At 39.2% G+C, this 14891-nt stretch overlaps 1 protein-coding gene across 7 annotated transcripts in view; it reads left to right on the top strand.

Moving 5' to 3' along the window:
• APC (APC regulator of WNT signaling pathway) overlaps positions 1-14354 on the top strand; it is a 100196-nt gene extending 85842 nt beyond the window's left edge. For all 7 annotated transcript variants that reach the window (XM_065045394.1, XM_065045398.1, XM_065045397.1 and 4 more), the window contains 6 exons: positions 442-537; positions 1390-1529; positions 2976-3053; positions 5673-5789; positions 6466-6680; positions 7064-14354. In XM_065045394.1, coding sequence (XP_064901466.1) covers positions 442-537; positions 1390-1529; positions 2976-3053; positions 5673-5789; positions 6466-6680; positions 7064-13634 — 7217 coding nt within the window. In that variant the 3' untranslated portion in view covers positions 13635-14354. The remainder of the gene's footprint in view (positions 1-441; positions 538-1389; positions 1530-2975; positions 3054-5672; positions 5790-6465; positions 6681-7063) is intronic.
• The last annotated feature ends 537 nt before the right edge of the window (positions 14355-14891 follow it).

Genomic DNA, 14891 nt, shown 5'->3' with positions numbered 1-14891 from the left:
TGTGTGCTGCAGGTTACCGCAAAAACCATTTAGCAGGAGTGGAACAAGATGTACCAGTGCCATTTGTGCATTAGCCGGAACCCAGCTCACAAAATTACGAACTTTAAATCTTCTCAGTTATGAAACAAAGAGTTTAATTAATGATTCATAAGGACAGAACAACCAAAGAAATAATAAGTATGGTTTTTTTTGTACTGGGAGTCATATTTCTTACTTAATACATAGATTCAGGATTTTCCCTAGCTTCTTTTTCAGCTTCAGATGTATTTCTAGTACACATGTTAGTAATGTTCTTAACTAATTGTTTGTAGATTACTGGGGACATGCAAACCCTGAACAAATCTGTAATTGATTTATATTAAGATTAGGTTTGCTTTGGAAAATTTATGAACTAGACAAAATCACCTAGGAAATACTAATTGTTACCTATTTCTGAATCAGTGCCTGCTCCAGTGGATCATCAAATCTGTCCTGCAGTGTGTGTTTTGATGAAGCTTTCATTTGATGAAGAGCACAGGCATGCGATGAATGAGCTTGGTAAGACCAAATGCTTTTCTCTGACTTCGAGAAGTCTGCAGGAAACGCTGACACTCCTGCTGTGCCTCACTGGATATACGGCTTTTTTTACTACTAGTTTAAACAGATCATCAGTTCATTGGTGTCAGTTGTTGTCTTCTAAGTGATTAATGCAGTTTAAATTAACCATACCATTTCCCAGTGGAAAAATTATTGTCAGTTACTCGTTTTTCTGGCATTAACTGTGAATTTTGGAAAAGTATTTTACTGTGGAAATACTTGCAATTTCAATGGAGACTGTGTTCCAGGGTGGGAGATTTTTGTTGTTTTTGTTGTTGTTTTGGTTTAGTTTTTGTCACAAGTTGGTTCCTATTTAACAGCCTGAATTTTTTAGGCCATGCTCAGTAAATTCTGTGCATGCATTTTTCTTTTAATTTGCTGCTTTTTGTTATCAATGAAAATATGCTATGTATCTTTCTCAGAAAATAACTTTCAGTGATAATTGAATCAGTAATTTTCAGATTTACTAACAGCCTTTCATGTAACCGGTGCGAGTTCATTGGTCAAACGTGATTTTGGCTGGGTGAAATTAAAAGATGAGTGTGCTTCTTACTTCCTCATAATTCCTCCTGTTCCCATTCTCCCCTGACATGTCAGTGTCATGCTGTCATACCTTTCAGCTGCTACTAAACACAGGATTCAAGATCCAGAGTCAGTATTTAACAATTTATTTACCTTTCTGAGCCTTCTGGTTTTCAGACGTTTGAGACTTGTTCCGTATATATAAATGCAATGTGCTTGTGGTATATATGTACTGCGCTAGTGATACTAGGGTACAGATATATTTATTTTCTTATTTGTTGGTTTTTAAAGGAGGTTTGCAGGCCATTGCTGAACTGTTGCAAGTGGATTGTGAAATGTATGGACTTACAAATGATCACTATAGTGTTACCTTGAGGAGGTATGCTGGAATGGCTCTGACAAACCTAACTTTTGGAGATGTGGCAAACAAGGTAAGAGTAGAATTTTAAGCATACAGCAATTTCAGTTCATAGGTATGTTTGAATTGTAGTTCTTAAGATGAGTGATGAAAATCTCCAAGATAGGATGTTGAATTTGAGCTCAGGACAGAAGTTCAGAGTACCTCTGTCACTCCATCCTGCTTCTGACAGAGCACCACAAACTGAGTATGGTATTATGCAAGTATAGTATAAACACTTAAATTATATCACTTTTAATTTGTCACTGGAAGTCAGGATTTTGTCTACTGGCTTATTTTTTTATGAGCACTAAATTAGTATAGCATATAATGATGGTGGTCTCTCCACTGATTACAGTTAGTGACTGATTTTTCTGAGGATGTTGAACTAGAGCTACTAATTGAGTCAAATTTTGTAAAGTTGTCAGTTATTTAACAATACTATTACTGTCTGAAATTTTGCAAACTTCTTCATGCTGGAGCTTGCTTTTAAATATTTGGAGCATATCTGGCTTACAATGGGAGCTACTTCAAATTATTATAAGAGAGAAGAAGTCCTCTGATTTCTAACAAGGACCTTGCTTTCAAAAGATAGAATAGTTTCAATAATTTCTTGCCCCAGAGTTTGCCAAGCTATGGATCTTAAAATAACTTCATACTGGGAAGACTTTTATCTTTCTGCTCTAGAGGAAGACATTTCAGAAGTGAATGGAAATGACAGGATTCGCGTAACTTGCTTTTTGTTCCCAGTTTTAGACCAAGATTAAAGTGAATTGCTGCAAGTGAATTACTTCACAACATATTGGCTCTTTACATCATCCAATCAGTAACCGCTACAGGGTTGAAGTTACTGGGTTTATAGCATATAGCATAAACTAAACTACTCGGAGATGTAAATGTATATGCTGTCCAGCTGACTAGTAGTACAGTTCTAGCACATATGTTGTTTTTGAAGTATTTTTGGTTGTGATCTGTCACAATTTCCAACATAAGCCTTTCAATTTATCTGTTGCTATTGTATCCTTAAAAAGTTGTTCTTCAAATGTGAGAAATGTTGCTATATTTATCAGTTTTAAATATTCATATTATTTTTCATACTATGTTTATTTGAGAGAAAAAAAATATTGTGAGGCCCAGTAGACATCAACACATGGCCAGCTCACAGGTGATTTTTATCTGGCACATAATAAAAGGTGGCTTGTAAGGTAGTAAAGTTCCAGATCAAGTCATAGACCTGTTGTAAAAAAATATAAAATTTAGCACAATTTTACCACTTATGTATTGTCCAGAACAGATACTGACATTTATGCTTAATTTTTTAGTAGCTGTAAACCAAATGTTTATTGTAGGCGATATTATTTTACTAAGCTTTTATTGCATTTCAGATATGATTAGCTTAAAATATCAAGACACTGTGCAGAAGTAAGCCACCTAACCTGACATTTAAGACTATTCACTTTTTTCTTATTATTCCGAACAGGCTACATTATGTTCTATGAAGGGCTGCATGAGAGCTCTTGTAGCCCAATTGAAATCTGAAAGTGAAGACTTACAGCAGGTAACATCCTTATGAAATATTTCTTCAGCCTGGACATTTCCATGAATTTCATTGCATTGTATTAAAATATTGTATTTCTGCTCTCCTTTCGTAATATTTACCTTCTTTCTATTCATTCGGCTTCGCCACTGGTTATTTTTTATACTTGAACTCTGTCTGTGCTGTCCATAGCCAGCCTCTCTTTTTTTAATTAAGCTCTCTTTGAAATATACTTCATTTATCCCAGCCTGGTTTTGGGGGATTTTTTTTGGTTTGATTTTAGTTGGTGTTTTTTGTTTGTTTGGTGGTTTCACTGGTTTGCTTGAGTTTTGTTGTTTGTTTGTTGTTTTGTTTTGTTTTGTTTAACAATTGCTGTTCTTATGTTGTCTTGTCTGCCTTAACTTTGAAGCAAAGATTGTACCTGTACTCATTCCACAAATTATAAAGCACATCTTCGGTTTTGTAAAAGTGCTTAACTGTGGGTCATGTTCTGTTTTGGTTTTTTTGTTTGTTTTGTTTTGGTGTTTGTTTTTTTGTTTTGTTTTGCCAAAGCACATATGACATGTGGGCTATAAAACTCACTTTTATGATGCTGACCTTTTAGTGGAAATCCAGTTTTAAAGATAAGTTTGAGCAATCTGAGATTCTCTAATTTAGTTTACTGGTGATGGTGCTAATGGACTGGGATTACACAGAGGGTTAATACAGTATTGTGGCTCCTCCTGCATTTGTCGCAAGTAAATAATAGGGTAATAATAGCAGAAGAATCTGTATTTCAAGAGAACCTGCATTGACTTAACAAGTCACACATAACTACTCCAGCACCTCCCAAAGAAGCTTTTTAAGTACGACCAAAGTGTTCAGTGACACCTGAGTGTCTCTTCCAATGGCTCCTGCCATGTAAAGAAAACAGCCTGAAAATAAGTGCTTAGAGTGATCCTGAGAGTTGAGAGTGCAGAACTATTCTTCATTGACATGAAACTTGTTTAAAACCATTAAATATTAAATTATAATCCATTTTAATTAATAAATACTGTAAACAACCTGGAACAGCTTTTGGAAAGGAAAACCCTGTTTTCCTTGCAGTTTGAGTGAATCATCAGATTTATGTAAAATTGACTTTATCTCTTAAAGTACCATTCACAAAATTTTTATCCACTAGAAGAAGAACAGGTACCTAGTTATGACTGAGAAAACTATTAGAATTACAGCAGATGTTACTGAGTAAACTGTCTGATTGGGTATTAGGGCAGATACCAAGTATATTTACTGTTCTTGAAAAGGAAGTCACAGACACATGGGCCCTCTGACCCGTGGTCTGTCTCCCGCCACTGGCACATAGGACCCCTGTACACACACACGTGGGCAGAGCAAGAAGTCCCTCACTCTTGAAACATCAGAAATTAGACTGACCATGCTCATCAGGCAAAGGGCATGGCCAGAGGAGCGTATCAGCCAGCCAGCTGTTTAGATGCAGCTGTGCCTTTCCGTCCACTTACCCTTGTGTTTCCCCAAATCACATAGAATCCATCCTTTTTTCTGCCTTTGGAACCTTTGGGTCCTGCCGTCCCATAAGAAGTCTTCTACAGGCTCAGAATGCTCTTCCCATGGATCCCAGAAAGTGTCACACATCCCTAGGCCAGGACTTGTGCACTGGCCTGCCTCAGTCCGGAAGGTGCAGCAAGCTGCTCCCACCGACTCCCCTGAATGGGTGTCACACCTGGCCCATGGGGCTGTGGGTCTCCCGGGAGAGCCCTAGGAAGAGCCCGGACAGGGTGCCCCCTCCTCCGAGCTCTCAGTTTGTGTTCCTGCCTGTCGTGGGTCCCCTGTGCTCCTCTGGGCATGTTGACATGAGCCTCTGACGGGCTGAAGGTTCTTGTGGTGGGCCTAGGAGAGCAGCCAGAGCAGGGTATCACGGGGCTCTTCTGCCTGCCACTGCCTGCGTTGGCTCCCTTGGGGGAGCTTACGCGCTTCTTTGGCGATTAGAACATCTGTAGGTAAAAGTTTTCCATGGAATATATTTCGTTAGGTTAGTGGGGCCCATAAATAGATAAAGTTTACTACGTAATGACTGTCCACTAAAGTGACAGTCTATCTCAGTCTGGCCGCTGCCAAGGACATAGGCTGAATGGCTACTCATCTGCTATAGATAACTATTCTTATTGAAAAACACACAATGTATTTTTAAAATATTGCAAAGATCTTTAAAAACATTAATCAAATGTTTATAAACCATCTGAGAGGCAAGTGTTATTGTTCTATTTTACAAGCAGAAAAGCTGAGAAAAAGATTATCTCAGTCTCTCTCCTGAGAGTATGTATATCTAGTGCAAACATCTGAGTAGAGCACAAATCTGAATTTTTTAACCAGTGTGGAAAGCAGGGAACATGATTTCAAGTCTTTGTTTTAGGTACCCACACACAAAAGCCAGTACCTTTGATGAAATTTCATCCTGAAATGTTACAACAGTCTAGCGGGCAAGATAACAAAAAGCAGATTGTAGCAAAGGGCTAGTTCAGTAGCTGAGCATGGTCACTGTTAATTAATCCATAGCATTCTAGAAATCCAGGAGGAAAGTCAGATGACTTGCTAAAGAAGTAGCTATACTGAGATACATTAATTTTCTTTCATGTTTTGCAGGTCATTGCAAGTGTGTTGAGGAACTTGTCCTGGCGAGCAGACGTAAACAGTAAAAAGACTCTAAGAGAAGTTGGAAGTGTGAAAGCATTGATGGAATGCGCTTTAGAAGTTAAGAAGGTATCCTGTATAAAAGATTGAGATAAATTTTGGAGAGATTGCATTTATTATACACAAAGCACAAATACTGTTGTCCTTTTTGATAAAAGCACTTTGTCAAATACTTGGGGTGTTTTAGGTAACTTGCTTTGAAGAAGGGAGTTGGTTTGAGTTAACATGGCAACACACCATAATGTAGCAATGGCATCTCAAAACTACTAATATTACTGTCTTTTTATTTGAGGGTTGACAGCTTTTACTCTTCAGCTTCATAAGCTGTGTTGTTGCAATAGCCTTTTTTATAATTTTGGCACTTAATAAAACCTCTTTCGAGTCAATGAATAGATAAGTACCAGTTCTGTAATATTTAGATATATTTTTGGTACACAGACTTTATTATATTCCATCCCAGATTCCCCTGCCAATTACTCTTCAAGCCATTTTTACCATTATGGCAGCTAACAAGTATTGTAGCACATATTTCTGAAAACTTTGAGGGAAGCAGCACCAAATCCATAGCTGAAGGAAAGAAGCAAACAAAAGTATCTATGTGTTCACTGCTGCCTGCATCTAACTTACCAGCCCAGAAAGCAGAAATTAAAACATGCATAACTCCTTGAAGCTAACTTATGTTTCTGAGAGCTTGTGACCAATAGTTCAAAGCTTCTCTAATCCTGTCATTTTGTTACTTTCCTAGGAATCCACGCTAAAAAGTGTTCTGAGTGCCTTATGGAATTTGTCAGCACACTGTACTGAGAACAAAGCTGATATATGTGCTGTTGATGGTGCTCTTGCATTTCTAGTTGGCACACTGACATACCGGAGCCAAACAAACACTTTAGCCATCATAGAAAGTGGAGGAGGAATATTAAGAAATGTTTCTAGCTTAATTGCTACTAATGAGGACCACAGGTGGGTATACTTTTTCTGTCTCTTTAGTAACAGTTGCTATGACTGAGTCTTAATATGAATGCATGTATTAAATGTAGTGATGAAGTGTAGTTAATCTGAATGCATTTGATAAGGCAAGTATTTCACATAACAGGAATATGCAAACGGATTAATACCTGCTGCTTGTTAATGGTGAACTGTACTAAAAGCTTAACTATTCATATTTGTAATAGGATTTGATTAACATTCAGATGAAATATGAGATAAATTTACACTGGAGAACTCATAATTATCCTTTCTAAGGGCAAAACTTGCCTCTAGCATAATAGGTTTTTGTTTTGCATTGTCTCTTATCCTTTTGAAATGCCACTTACTGATGTTTGTTTTCAATTACTCAACACCAGGCAAATCTTGCGAGAGAACAGCTGCTTACAAACCTTGTTACAACACTTGAAGTCGCACAGTTTGACAATAGTCAGTAATGCATGTGGGACATTGTGGAATCTTTCTGCACGAAACGCGAAGGATCAGGAGGCGCTGTGGGACATGGGAGCAGTCAGCATGCTGAAAAATCTCATTCACTCAAAACACAAAATGATAGCCATGGGTAGTGCTGCAGCTCTGAGAAACCTCATGGCAAATAGGCCAGCAAAATATAAGGATGCTAACATTATGTCTCCAGGATCAAGCTTACCATCTCTTCATGTCAGAAAACAAAAGGCTCTGGAAGCAGAATTAGATGCTCAGCATTTATCAGAGACTTTTGACAACATTGATAATTTAAGCCCAAAAGCATCTCACCGTAATAAGCAGAGACATAAACAAAATATATACAGTGAGTACGTCTTGGACTCCAGTCGGCATGATGATAGTGTATGCAGATCAGAGAGTTTTAATGCTGGTAATATGACTGTACTTTCACCATATTTAAATACTACAGTATTGCCAGGCTCCTCCTCTTCCAGTAGGGGAAACATAGAAAATTCTCGATCTGAGAAAGACAGAAGTCTTGATAGGGATCTAGAAGTAGGTTTAAATACCTATCATCCAGCTGCAGAGAATACTGGGAACTCCTCTAAGAGAATAGGAATGCAGATTTCTACTGCTGCAGCTCAGATAGCCAAAGTTATGGAAGAAGTAACAAGCATGCATATTCCACAAGAAGACAGAAGTTCCAGTTCCACTACTGAAATGCACTGTTTGACAGAAGACAGAAATGGCCCAAGGAGATCAGCCACTGCCCATACTCACTCAAATACGTACTTTCCTAAATCTGAGAATTCAAGCAGGACGTGTCCTGTGCCTTATACAAAAATGGAATACAAGAGAGCTTCAAACGATAGCTTAAATAGCGTCAGCAGCAGTGATGGTTATGGTAAAAGAGGCCAAATGAAACCTTCCATTGAATCTTACTCTGAAGATGATGAAAGTAAATTCTGTAGTTATGGTCAGTATCCAGCTGACTTGGCACATAAGATTCATAGTGCGAATCACATGGATGACAATGATGGAGAGCTGGACACCCCTATTAATTATAGTCTTAAATACTCAGATGAGCAGTTAAATTCTGGAAGACAAAGTCCCTCTCAGAATGAAAGATGGGCAAGGCCTAAGCATATAATAGATGATGAAATGAAACAAAGTGAACAAAGGCAGTCAAGGAGCCAAAATGCAAGCTACCCTGTGTACACCGACAGTGGAGATGATAAACATATGAAATATCAGTCACCTTTTGGGCAGCAAGAGTGCGTTTCTTCTTTCCGATCAAGAGGATCCAATGGCTCAGATCAGAACAGAGTAGGCTCAACTCTTGGAATAAATCAGAAGGTAAACCAGTCCTTGTGCCAGGTTGATGATTATGACGATGATAAGCCAACCAACTATAGTGAACGTTACTCTGAGGAGGAACAACATGAAGAGGAAGACAGACCAACTAATTATAGCATAAAGTACAATGAAGAGGAACATCATGTTGATCAGCCAATTGATTATAGTTTAAAATACTCAACAGAAGTTCCTCCTTCTTCTCAGAAGCCATCTTTTACTTTTTCAAAGACTTCTTCAGTGCAAAGCACTAAAACTGACCATATTTCCTCAAGCAGTGGGAACACATCAGCCCCCTCAGCTGGTTCAAAGAGACAGAATCAGCTTCACCCAAATTCTGCACAGAACAGAGGTGGTCATGCGCAAAAGACTGCCTCCTGTAAAACTCCCTCTATTAATCAGGAAACTATACAGACTTACTGTGTGGAAGATACACCAATATGTTTTTCAAGGTGTAGCTCTTTGTCGTCTTTGTCATCAGCTGAAGATGAAATAGGACGTGATCAATCCACACGTGTGACAGATGCTAATAACACACTGCAGATAGCAGAACTAAAGGAGAACAGTGGGGCTCTATCTACAGAAGGGGCAGTAAGTGAAATCACATCAACATCACAACACATCAGAACAAAATCCAGCAGAATTCAGACTTCTAGTTTGTCTCCTTCTGATTCCTCTAGACATAAAGCTGTTGAATTTTCTTCAGGTGCCAAATCTCCCTCAAAGAGTGGTGCACAGACTCCTAAAAGCCCACCAGAACATTATGTGCAGGAAACACCACTCATGTTCAGCAGATGTACTTCTGTAAGTTCCCTGGATAGCTTTGAAAGCCGTTCAATTGCTAGTTCAGTTCAAAGTGAGCCTTGTAGTGGAATGGTAAGTGGTATTATAAGTCCCAGTGACCTTCCAGATAGCCCGGGACAAACAATGCCTCCAAGCAGAAGTAAAACGCCACCCCCTGCTCAAGGAGTTCAAGTAAAAAGAGAGGTAGCTAAAGGTAAAGTACCTTGTGCAGAAAAGAGAGACCCTGGTCCTAGACAGGCAGCTGTAAATGCAGCTGTTCAAAGAGTTCAGGTACTTCCAGAGGCTGATACGCTATTACATTTTGCCACAGAAAGCACACCGGATGGGTTTTCCTGCTCTTCTAGCCTGAGTGCTCTGAGTCTTGATGAGCCGTTTATACAGAAAGATGTAGAGTTAAGAATAATGCCTCCAGTTCATGAAAATGAACATGGAAACGAAGCAGAACCTGAACAATCAGATGATGCAAAGGATAACCAAGAGAAGAAAGCAGAGAAGCCTGCTGAAGCAGAAAAAGACATTTTGGATGATTCTGATGATGATGATGATATTGAAATACTGGAAGCGTGTATTATTTCTGCAATGCCAACCAAGTCTTCACGTAAAGCCAAAAAGCCTTCCCAAGGATCTGCTCCAAAAATGCCTCCTCCTGTAGCCAGAAAGCCTAGCCAGTTGCCAGTTTACAAACTTTTGCCTTCACAAAGCAGATTGCAATCCCAGAAGCACGTGAGTTTTACACCAGGAGATGATATGCCACGGGTATATTGTGTTGAGGGTACCCCAATAAATTTTTCAACAGCTACATCTCTGAGTGATCTCACAATAGAATCGCCCCCGAGTGAGTTGGCCAATGTAGACAATGTGGGTACAGGAGCAGACTCAGGGGAATTTGAAAAGCGAGACACCATTCCTACAGAAGGTAGAAGTAATGATGATTCTCAGAGAGCAAAAAGCTCAGCTGTGACTTCCCCAGGCCTGTATGATGACAAAACAGAAGAGGGTGATATTCTGGCTGAGTGCATTAATTCAGCTATGCCAAAAGGAAAAAGTCACAAACCTTTCAGAGTGAAGAAGATAATGGATCAAATTCAACAAGCATCTTCATCGCTAAGTAATAAAAACCAGCCAGAAGGTGAGAAAAAGAAGCCAACATCACCAGTAAAGCCTGTTGCCCAAAATAATGAATACAGAGCACGTATAAGAAAAACCACAGAGCCTAAAAGCAATATTAATAATGAAAGAAGCTATCCGGAGAACAGAGATGCAAAGAAACAGAATCTTAAAAATAATTCAAGAGATTTTAATGACAAATTGCCAAATAATGAAGAACGTGTAAGAGGAAGCTTTGCATTTGATTCCCCTCATCATTACACACCTATTGAGGGAACTCCTTATTGTTTTTCACGGAATGATTCCCTAAGTTCTTTAGATTTTGATGATGATGATGTTGACCTTTCAAGGGAGAAGGCAGAATTAAGAAAAGGAAAAGAAGCAAAGGAAACAGAAAATAAAGACTGCACTAATCCAGAACAATCTTCAAGTCAGCAACCAAGTAACAGGACACAAGTTTGCCAAAAACACCCAACAAGCAGAAGTCAACCTAAAACTTTCTCTCAGTCAGCTAAAGATATTCCAGACAGAGGAGCAGCTACCGATGAGAAGACACAGAATTTTGCTATTGAAAACACACCTGTTTGTTTTTCTCGCAATTCATCTCTTAGTTCCCTCAGTGATATTGATCAAGAAAACAATAACAACAAAGAAGGGGAACCTGCAAAACGAACTGAGGCTCCTGATTCACAGATGGAATCAAACAGACCACAGACTTCTGGTTATGCACCTAAATCATTTCATGTTGAAGATACTCCTGTATGTTTCTCTAGAAACAGTTCTCTGAGTTCTCTTAGCATTGACTCAGAAGACGATCTTTTGCAGGAATGCATTAGTTCTGCTATGCCTAAAAAGAAAAAACCCTCAAGGATAAAGAGTGAAAGTGAAAAAAGTAATCCCAGAAACACAGGTGGTATATCGGCAGAAGACTTAACACTGGATTTGAGAGGGATACAGAGGCCAGATTCAGAACATGGTTTCTCACCTGATTCAGAGAACTTTGATTGGAAAGCTATACAAGAAGGTGCAAATTCTATAGTTAGTAGCTTGCATCAAGCTGCAGCTGCTGCATCGTTGTCTAGACAGGCTTCTTCAGACTCTGATTCTATCCTTTCATTAAAATCTGGTATTTCTCTAGGGTCACCATTTCATCTTACCCCAGACCAAGAAGAAAAACCCTTTACTAGTAATAAAGGTCCAAGAATACTTAAACCGGGAGAGAAGAGCACACTGGAGTCTAAAAAAGCAGAATCTGAAAGTAGGGGAATCAAAGGAGGGAAGAAAGTGTATAAAAGTATAATTACAGGAAAAGCTCGCTCCAATTCCGAAGTTTCAAGCCAGCTGAAGCAACCACAACAGACAAGTGTGCCTTCAATTTCACGTGGTAGGACAATGATCCATATTCCAGGAGTTCGGAATAGTTCTTCAAGTACAAGTCCTGTTTCCAAAAAAGGTCCCCCACTGAAAAACACAAATTCCAAGAGTCCCAGTGAAGGCCAAAGTTTGACTAGTTCTCCAAGAGGAGTCAAGTCATCAGTGAAACCTGAGCCATCTCCTGTGACTAGGCAGCCATCAGGGTTGAACCAGAGTGGGTCAAGTAAAGGACCTTCTAGATCAGGATCCAGAGACTCCACTCCTTCTAGACCTCAACAGCAGCCATTAAGTAGGCCTCTGCAATCTCCCGGCCGAACCTCAATTTCTCCAGGAAGGAACGGTATAAGTCCTCCCAACAAACTGTCTCAGTTGCCAAGGACATCATCTCCTAGCACAGCTTCAACTAAATCTTCAAGTTCAGGTAGAATGTCGTACACATCACCAGGCAGGCAGATGAGCCAGCAAAACCTTACAAAACAAACTGCCTTACCTAAGAGTACCAGTAGCATTCCACGAAGTGAGTCTGCCTCAAAAGGGTTAAACCAAGCTCTCAGCAGTGGTGGATCAAACAAAAAGACTGAGCTATCCCGAATGTCATCCACAAAATCTAGTGGAAGTGAATCTGACAGATCCGAGAGACCTGTTCTCGTTCGTCAGTCAACTTTTATTAAAGAAGCTCCAAGCCCAACTCTAAGACGGAAATTAGAAGAGTCAGCTTCATTCGAATCTCTGTCTCCTTCCAGGCCAGATTCTCCCACAAGGTCCCAACTACAGACCCCAGTTTTAAGTCCATCTCTTCCTGATATGTCTATATCCACTCATTCAACTGCCCAGACTAGTGGTTGGCGAAAATTACCCCCTAATCTAAGCCCTTCTGTAGAGTATGATGGGAGACCAGCAAAACGTCATGATATAGCTCGTTCTCATTCTGAGAGTCCATCTAGATTGCCAATCAATAGATCGGGAACTTGGAAGCGTGAACATAGTAAGCATTCCTCGTCGCTTCCTCGTGTAAGCACTTGGCGAAGAACTGGAAGTTCCTCCTCAATTCTGTCAGCCTCTTCAGAATCCAGTGAAAAGGCAAAAAGTGAAGATGAGAAGCAACCCGGAAGTTCTCTTTCTGGACACAAGCAAAATAAAGAAAGCCAAGTACCAGCAAAAGGTACTTGGAGAAAAATAAAAGAAAACGAAATTCCTCAGATAATAAATGATCCTCAGCATTCTTCCTCGGGTACCACAAATGGCTCCGATTCCAAAACTCTCATCTATCAGATGGCACCAGCTGTCTCCAAGACAGAGGATGTGTGGGTGAGGATAGAGGACTGCCCAATTAATAATCCTCGATCTGGAAGGTCTCCAACTGGAAATACTCCCCCTGTTATTGACAGCGTTTCAGAAAAAGGGGGTGTGAATGGTAAAGATTCTAAAGAGATTCAAGAAAAACAAACCCCAGGGAATGGAGGTGTTTCTGTTCGTACCATTGGTTTAGAAAATCGTCTGAACTCTTTCTTTCAGATGGACAGTCCAGACAAGAAAGGCACTGAAACAAAGCCTCTGCAGAATAATCCTGTCTCTGCACCAGAAAACAATGAAAGTACTGTAAGTGAGCGTACACCATTCAGTTCCAGTAGCTCGAGCAAACATAGCTCCCCCATTGGTGCTGTCGCAGCAAGAGTGACGCCTTTCAACTACAATCCAAGCCGCAGGAAGAGCAGTGTGGACAACAGTTCTGCTCGGCCATCACAAATACCAACACCAGTAAATAACAGCACAAAGAAACGTGACTCCAAGTCTGAAAATCCAGACTCTGGTGGAACTCAGAGTCCTAAACGTCTCTCTGGCTCCTACCTGGTAACTTCCGTTTAAGTGCAACAAAAAATAAATAAAACTGATGTATTATATACAGCAGCTACTTAGAACTTTTGTTTCAAATGAAACTAAAAAAAATGGGGATTGATTTTTTTTTTTTGCTGTTTCTATTTGTTGTAAATAGCTTTGATTCTTGTTAGAAGGTCCTTGTTCTGGAAGCCATATTTGATAGTATACTTTGTCTTCACTGGTAATATTTTGGAGGAATACCTGATTGACAGTTTGGAATAAAACTGCTAATGCAAGTAGATTTGTACAGTATGTTTAACGTATTAAATTAGCATCCCATCCCATAATACTTTAAATATTGCTTGTTGTTGAAATCATGGAACATTGCAGATAGAGGAGATAACAGTCATATTGCTTTATCGATCATTTCTAGATTACAGACTGACTTAAACTACATCAGGGAAGAACTGGTCTTATTTATGCAAAAAAGTATACTCAGTTTTAATATTCATGAGTCCATCTAACCCAATAATTAATCATGTGGCTGTGAAATTCACAGTAATATGGTTTCTGCTGAACAAGCTTTCCCAGCCTGCTTTTCTGCATGAATGGAATTGATGGTTCATTTTCTGAAGTAATGATTAACATTTCTGTGGTCACATAATGTGCATAGATAGTTGTGGTGTAACAATTTACACTTTGTGCCCTGAAAAAAACAAACAAAACAAAAAAAAAGAAACCTGTGTAACTGTAAAACCTTGAAGAAAATTATTTTACCTGAATTAGATTTTCTCTTAAAGTAGGTAGATTTTTTTTTTGCTATGCTGTAACTTGTTGTATATTCTGGTATTTGAGGTGAGATGGCTGCTCTTTTATTAATGAGACATGGGTGATGTCTCAACAGAGGCTAAAATGGACATTTCAGAATAAATTATTACTATATGTAAGTTGTGTGTGTTACTTCTGCATTACATAAAAATACAGTATTTTATTTTGAGATGTCACCATATAATGTGTTGTATAATGCACGTACACTTAAGGCCTGATCCGGCAGAATCTTGCACCTCCAGTATTCGTTCTTCCTTATCACTGGCAAATGGTTGTTGCAGGATGCATGTAACAGTTGCAGGATCAGGCCCTAGGTCTTCTGTAATATATTCTGTGAGACAGTTTTCACACATCTCAGGTGCATAACAAGGCTAAAGGCAGGGTATTTCCAGTAGCCAAGCAGTATAATTGTTTTCTTGACTGCAAGCCTGAAACAATATTGTATGTATAAAAATAATATTTGTAAAACACAAGATT

Source organism: Columba livia, chromosome Z, assembly GCF_036013475.1.
Source record: "Columba livia isolate bColLiv1 breed racing homer chromosome Z, bColLiv1.pat.W.v2, whole genome shotgun sequence".
Classification (NCBI taxonomy): Eukaryota; Metazoa; Chordata; class Aves; order Columbiformes; family Columbidae; genus Columba; species Columba livia.
This window is presented reverse-complemented; position numbering and strand designations above follow the sequence as displayed.